The sequence below is a fragment of the Gekko japonicus genome, unplaced genomic scaffold (genome assembly GCF_001447785.1).
Source record: "Gekko japonicus isolate JY-2015 unplaced genomic scaffold, Gekko_japonicus_V1.1 scaffold4014, whole genome shotgun sequence".
NCBI lineage: Eukaryota > Metazoa > Chordata > Lepidosauria > Squamata > Gekkonidae > Gekko > Gekko japonicus.
In genome coordinates this window covers 4,117-11,913 of record NW_015167165.1, presented here as the reverse complement: position 1 = coordinate 11,913, position 7,797 = coordinate 4,117, and the positions used below count along the sequence as shown (strand labels likewise).

At 47.0% G+C, this 7,797-nt stretch overlaps 1 protein-coding gene across 1 annotated transcript in view; it reads right to left on the bottom strand.

Annotated features, from left to right (window-relative positions):
- The window catches only part of PDE5A (phosphodiesterase 5A), a 94,080-nt gene that overhangs the window by 82,265 nt on the left and 4,018 nt on the right, over positions 1 to 7,797 (bottom strand). The window contains exon 2 of the mRNA XM_015413111.1: positions 5,282 to 5,371. Within this exon, the coding sequence (XP_015268597.1) occupies positions 5,282 to 5,371 (90 nt within the window). The remainder of the gene's footprint in view (positions 1 to 5,281; positions 5,372 to 7,797) is intronic.

Here is a 7,797-nt window from a genome sequence, read left to right as displayed (position 1 = left end):
GGGGGGGGAGAGGGGGGGAGGGAGAAACCCAGTTGTCCCCCCCCCGCCAACAGCGACTCCCCGCCCCAGAAACCCGCATCCCCCTAACTTTGGAGACACACGTCGAGCCTTGGCGGGCTTTGCGTTCCAACCACTCGCCAGCCGGCGCGGAGTCGAAGTTGGGAAACGATTCCCGCCAAGGCCCCCCCCGCGCCTCCCGTCCTTTCGGATCGGGCAGTATTCTCCGGGCTGCCCCAATCGGAGTTCGCTTCGGCACCAGGCGGTCGTCTCCACCGGCCCCAACTTTCCACCCTTTTCAAGCCTCGCCCCCCAGCCCCGCCATGCCAGCCAAATGCCCCGGCTCCTCACCTTTTGCAAAAGCCACTGGCTGAGGATGAGACGGACCCAGCTGAGGACCTTCATGTTGCAAGGCAAGACTGTTCCACCAGCATTAAAAGCACGGAGGGAAAGGGGGTGGTGGTGAGAGAATTAAGCAAAGGGAGAGGCTGGGGATGGGTGTGTGTGTGTGTGTGAGGAGAGCGCAAGATCTCCCCCCCCCAAGAAAATCCTCGAGTTCGGAAGGAGAAAAGCAAAGCGCGGCGCGAGAAGGCAAAAGCAGCGGGTTCCCGGAGCAGCAATCCAAGATGCACTGAGGATTGCGGGGTGGGGGGTGGAAGAGACGGAAAGGAAGAAAGATGAGTCTCCGGCACTTGCTCGGAAGGGGGGGAGATCGAGCGGGGGGGGAGGATACAGGGGAGGAACCGGCAGGATGGGGGGGATTACCTCCTCCTCCTGCTTCCTCCTCTGCCTCATGTGTGGAAGCCCCTCCCCCCCGCGAGTATCGTGGGTCCCCCTTCTTGTATCATTCTAAATCTTTTAAAATTCATCTTCTTGCATATAAGGTATTAACACAGTGGTATACAACTCCTTTCTAGCTTCATCATATAAACACCCAGAATTCTCCCAGATGCTGGAAGGTATGTGGGGAGGTAGGGACACTAATACATTATTGGTGGACTTGTACATTTGTTCACAGATTCTGGAAAGATATCCTTTTTCAAATCAAGCTCATTACATGATATCAGGTCCCTAAAAAACCTGAATTTATTGTAATTGATTTATGGCACAATCCAGAGATCCCTAAAATCAGGCAGGAGTTGATTATGATTTGGCTTATAGTAGCCCATTGGCTTATTGCAATTCACTGGAAAAAGTCTTCCCTACCCTCTGCTGACAACTGGTATGTTAAGGTGTGAGAAATGTTGTTGATGGACCATATAGCTGATTCTGTAGCTCACTCAGAGACACATTCAGGCTTCTCCAATCTATTAGACAAATGGCTTCCACTTTGGGAATACACAGCAGACAATCTCTCTCCCGAACGTTACTTGATTAATTCTCAATACTATGATATTATGACTCTCCTGTAATCTCATGTTAGTTATTTCTGCCTCCTGGCTTATAGTTCATGGTTACTTAAATTCTCTCCCATAGGGTAATGTTAATTGCATTTATTGTTATTGTTTTTTGGATATATAAGATCATACAGTATCCCTGGCTAAGGATAGATTATGCTTAGTACAGTATACACAGGGATTTTTGTACAATTTTGATATATTATACTTTGCTGGAATTACTGGCTTTGTTATCGGACTATACATGATTCAGTGTGTAGTTTGTTTATTGCTGATATGTATCGATAAACTTTAATAAAATGTTTTTAAAAAGAGAATTCATGTGTGATGAGCTCTCTGTTTTGCCCATGAAAGAACATGGTCTATAGGTCAAAGTATAATTCAGCTCTTTTATTCTGTTCCTTGCAGCGGACTGATTGCAGATCACACCATGAGCCTCTCTGAAGTTGTATGTGATTCACCCAAGGGTGTGTGAGGGGATTCCATCTGGCAGGATGTGGTAGCAATGGCATAAGACAATAGTACTGAAAATTCCACTCACCTTGGTTGTACCACATAGGTATATACTGGTAATCTGTTTAGTAACAGGGATAATAAAACCCACAGGCACTGAAGAGTTAATCAACCCTTGTGTTAGAAAATGTGCCAATTCTGGCATTCTGAGCTCTGTACAGATAGGCTTTTATCATGACATCAAAACCACAGATAGCTAAAACCCTATGTGCACTGACATTAGTATGTAGTGGTGGCAGTCATGGCCTGGGACATGCCCTCCTCAGCATGCTCTGCTCAGCTTGAACTCAGCACAGATTCAGTATTTGGGTGTGGGGGGACACACACAACCAATGTTCCCTCTAAGCTGAAGAGTCCTGTGAGCAAAAATTCTATTTTGTGAGCTACCGGCATTAAAGTTGTGAGCAGGTGATTTGACTACTGCATAAATTAGTTGTTCTGGAGCCATCCTTCCTGAGCTGAGACAAAAATGTGTGAGCCAGAGGCTAAAAAACTGTGAGCTAGCTCACACTAACTCAGCTTAGAGGGAACACTGCACACAACAGATATACTCCCTGGAATTTTGACTGGGGAAATTATGTAAAAAGGATACGCTAGGACCTCACATCTGGTTGGGGCTCCAATTGCCCCCTATGGTCACAGGGAAGCTTTTCTGTATACATCGATTAGCCCTGCTGAGTTTCAGCCCATAAGAACTGAGGCGGATATGCATCAGCTCCTCACCAGTGATGTGAAAGCTGTCTCTCAGATTTCTTTTCCATGTGTTAAGCAACATTCACGGTACAGACAAAACACATTCTGCCCTTAGTTCCATACTAGGAGTAAGGCCCATTGTGAGAAGAAATACAACAAGCTCTAGAAGGAAGCTCCAGGTGAGTGTCCCAGCTGTGACTGGTAGGGCGGCAGAGGGAAGGGGAAAATAGAGGGAGGCCAGCCTTCTGGTTAGCTATAAGGCAGGGCTGACTCAAGTAATTTTGCTGCCCCAAGTGGGTAGTATGGGAGGACAACCTCATGGTAACAGGTATGGTTCCCTCCACCCTTGACTTATGTTGATTTGGGGTTATACAGTGGCAGCTAAGGTAGAAAACCACCTCCTCCTATGCCATGTCTTCTGGGCTCCAAGGGTCTGGAAAGCGATTCCATAGCCAGTTACAGGGTTTCCAACTCTGGGTTGGGAAATACCTGTAGATTGAGGGGTAGAGCCTGGGGAGGGCAGGGATGGGGAGAGACCTCAGCAAGGTATAATGCCATAGAGTCCACTGCCCAAAGCAGCCACTGTCTCCAGGAGAACTGATCTTGGTCATCTGGACATCAGTTGTAATAGCTGGAGTTCTCCAGGTGCCGCCTGGAGGTTGGCTTATGTTAATTTGGGGCTATGCAGTGGCAGCTAAGGTAGAAAACCACCTCCTCCTATGCCATGTTTTTTGGTTTCCAAGAGTCTGGAAAATGGTTCCGTAGCCAGTTACAGGGTTGCCAACTCTGGGTTGGGAAATATGTGGAAATTTGAGGGGTAGAACCTGGGGAGGGAAGGGGTGGGGAGGGATCTCAGCAGCGTATAATGCCATAGAGTCCATTGCCCAAAGCAGCTATTGTCTCCAGGAGAACTGATCTTGGTCATCTGGACATCAGTTGTAATAGCTGGGAAATTTTCTGTAGCAGAAATGATGTGCTGTGGCTGGGAAACACGGTGATTTCTGGGAGATCTCCAGGCCCCACTGGGAGACTGGCAACTCCAGTGACTGTTTAAGGGAAGATTGGGATATGTATTTTACCTCAGGACACATTCAATGACTCGCAACAGCAAACTGTTTAGAATGTTAGAGGCAAAGGCCAACCAGACCACATATGCAAACAACCTCTTTGTTCTGACGGGCTATGGGGGGGAGAGGAACAGCAAACTGTTTAGAATGTTGGAGGCGGGACTCAGGCAACACAGCCAGTGCATAGGCATCATGGAACCAACTGATTTGGGAGTGTGTGGAATGTTCAGAAAGTGCCACCCCACTTCACTATCCTCCCTATATTATAAAGCAGTAAGACGCAAACTGCACGCAATGCGCCCCTACAGTGTTTGGACGGCTCGCCTGCCCGTCAACAGCTTGGCCATGTCCCATTGGCCACGTCGTTTGAGTCCCTCCGTGCACACAGTTTCCCATGGCCTGCGGAGGATTCGCAGGAGAGCCGAGATGCGCCAGTGCCTGGGGACGACGAGCCGCAGGCTCACACCCGCAGCCGCCTGCATCGGTGAGGAGAGGGGGAGGGGGCGAGAGCCGAGCAGAGGAGAGGCGCGAGTCGAACCGCAGCCGCCTGGGTCGAGCCCGAGAGGGGAAGGGGGCAAGAGCCGGGCAGAGGAGAGGCGCGAGTCGACCGACAGCCGCCTGGGTCAGGCCCGAGTGGGGAAGGGGGCGAGAGCCGCCCGGAGGAGAGGTGCGAGTCGACCGGCAGCCGCCAGGGTCGGGCCAGACAGGGGAAGGGGCCGAGAGCCGGCCGGAGGAGACCCGACAGGTCCGAGTGGCTGGGGACGAGCCGAGCGGAGGAGAGCCGCGAGTGGCTCGGCACAACGGACAGCAGCCTAAGCCTGGCAGCCAACTGGGTCAGGACAGAGGGGGGGGCAGCGCCGTGCGAAGGCTAACACCGGCTGCCACCTCGGTCACGGCCGAGAGGGGCAGGGCGCGAGGAGGGGGGCTAGCCGCCCGTTGTATAGCCCTTCGCAATGGGCCTTCCTCCCTAGTTATATATAAGGAGAGATAAGCATACTTTGAATGGGAGTTCAAATTTACTAGTTGGGCTTATATTATCATCAGATGTGAAATCATAATAAATATAAGAGTCCTAATATTTGTTTTCTAATAAGTAAATATCAAAGGCAGAGATTAAAACAGGTTTCCTGCTTTATAATTTTATGGCTTTTCTCGTCCACCACTTTTCAATTTAATTTTTTTACTAGGTTTCCTCCCATCTCTCCTTATTGTTATACATTTCAGAGAATGCTTGATTTTTCAAGGTAAGTGAACATTATTTGTGATCTTTTTTTAAAAAAAATGCTACTTCTCATAAAATACACAAAACTTCATTTCTGTACAAATTCAATTGAACAAATGATGTTAATATATACATTAAATTAAATTAGCATTTTATGTGAGGGGAAATGGCAGATACATCTACAGTGCCAAAAATGGCTCAGACTATTTAAAAAAATTATAAAACTCAAAAAGAAAACTGGCTATAAACCAGTTTCGCATAGTTTACTGCACCACTCAAAATTGTTATCTGTGGAAACATAAGCAGAGAGAGCATGAAAGATGAAAACAGTTTAGAGAATTAGCAGACCTGGAAATGCTAATATAGAAAAAGTGCCAGATACTTCAGCTTACCTCTTCCCTGTGGTTCTTTATTGGCAGACAAAGAATGCTCTGCGTCTTGTAACCTGTGATCTGATCCACTTCTGCATTGAATCTGGGGTCCTGTCAAAGAAGAAAATACATCACACCCTTGTGCACATTCTTTTTAAAAATTGTGCCTTACTTCCTCTGTTTATATAACTACAGGAATGCAAATGTTCCATCTAACTGTTTCTATTTGGTAACAATGTTTCAATAATGACACAATGGATAAGAGAATGACAGTGATTTTTCCTGGCATTTATATTCCATAAAGCAGAGGCTGAAACAAATTGTTTATGTGGAACATCAGCATTTGTAGATAAAGAACCTCAACTAACTTGCTACACATAGTGTAACAAGCTTGCAAAACAAAAACAAAACACAGTGCTATTCCCCTTCTAGTGTGAATATACACCCTACTATGCTTAGTAAAAGCATAACCATTTTTAAAACATTTTTCTGTTCTCAAAGAAAATGAATAAAGCTCACTGAATGCAGTGCAGTCATGGCTAAATAAGCACTGCTGATTAAAAGGATCACGCTGTTCCATTTTTGGAAACAAAGTTTAAAAGCTTGGTTTTGCCATTCTTATGACGAGAAAGCTGAATTCTATAAATACTATGGTACAATATCAAAGAAAACACATGTGCTTACCTCAGATGAGAACTATTTGTGTTAATGTCAGTGGTGTAACAAAACAAAAAAACCTATTAGACTGCCCCAACCAAAATACCTAGGATACATATCAATAAATTTACATACACATTCACTCACTGCAAGACTGGCAGGGGGGATCCCACTCCCCCCTTGCATGTGCTTCCTTGCTCAGCCACTTGCCAACCATCCTGCCCACTGTGCCACTGTCTGGTCACACAGCAGTTGAGGGGGCAGCTCCTGTTCCCCACCCATCCGTTTGCTGCATTCCTATCTCTGCTCACGCAGCGGTGGAAGAATGGTGGTGACCTCCTTTTCTTCACCTACTTGCAGTGCTGGCAGTGCAGGAAGGCAAAGCAGCATCTCCTACTCCTAAACACTCACACACCCTCCTCCTTGTCCACCTCTCTGTGGCACCAGGGACAGCGTCTGCTCCTCCTCTCATGGCCCAGCTCATATGGCTGTGGTTTACACTCCTCCTCTCATGACCACTTCTCCCCTCCCCTATTTGCCTAGCTCACGTGGTGTCCCACTTTTATTGGGGGTGGGCTCCAGTCCCTTTAAATGTTATAGGGTTCATGTGGCCTTCCACAGAAAGTAATGATTTTTAAAGGGAGGGAGACCTTCCCCAAACAGCTGTTTGGCTTGACCAGATTCCTCTGTCTCCCTCCCTCCCTCCCTCACTGCTCCCTCAGGAGGGGACTAAAATGGTCCTGGATTTTCAGGACCCCCCCCCAAAAAAAAAATCTGAAAAATATCCCAAACCAGTAAGGAGAGTCCTGAAATTTCAAGATATTGAAAAGCCCCTTCCCAAATCTGGATTTGAAATTAAACTGAGTTTTTAAAAATGATTGTATATCCCTTGCACAAGAATTTGAGGGAGATATTTCACTTTCCCCAGTATTCTTCCCCCCAACACTATTTCCTCTTCCTTACAGCCTTCATGTCATCTCACATTTCCATACTTCCTTTTCTCCTTCCTGTCCACCAGCCAACTTCCTTTTTATCAGCTCCCCATTATTATTTATTTACCTCTTTTATATCTGACCTTTCTCCACAATGGGGACCCAAAGCAGTCTATATCGTTCTGTTTTACCCCCCACAGCAACCCTTTTAGGTAGGTTAGGCTGAGAGTGTGTTACTAGCCCACACCTAGTGAGCACCATGAAAGAATGGGGATTCAAATCGGTGTCTCCCAAATCCTAGTCTGAAACTTTAAGCAGTATATAACACCGGCTTTTATGAAGTGCCTGCTGTTGAACAGTAAGCAGTCAATCCAAAGCAGTTATGGCTTTGGAAAAAGTGCAGAAAAGGGCAACTCAAATGATAAAAGGGTTGGAACACTTTCCCTATGAGGAAAGGTTAAAGCGCTTAGGGCTCTTTAGCTTGGAGAAACGACGACTGAGGGGTGACATGATTGAGGTTTATAAGATTATGCATGGGAAAGAGCAGGTAGAGAAAGAGGTACTTTTCTCCCTTTCTCACAATACAAGAACTCGTGGGCACTCCATGAAATTGCTGAGCGGTCGGGATAGAACGAATAAAATAAAGTACTTCTTCACCCAAAGAGTGAATAACACATGGAATTCACAGCCACAGGAAGTGGTGGCGGCTACAAGCATGGACGGCTTCAAAAGGGAATTAGATAAGCATATGGAGCAGAGGTCCATCAGTGGCTATTAGCCACAAGCAGGGGTCATTTCGTAGAAAAAGAGCTAGGGGAACTCATTAGCATAACTCATTAGCATATGCCACACCCCCTGACATCACCGGAAGTGTGTCATAAGGCCACACCCCCTGACATCACCGGAAATGTGTCATAAGGCCACACACCCCGCCCCCAACGGCCCCGG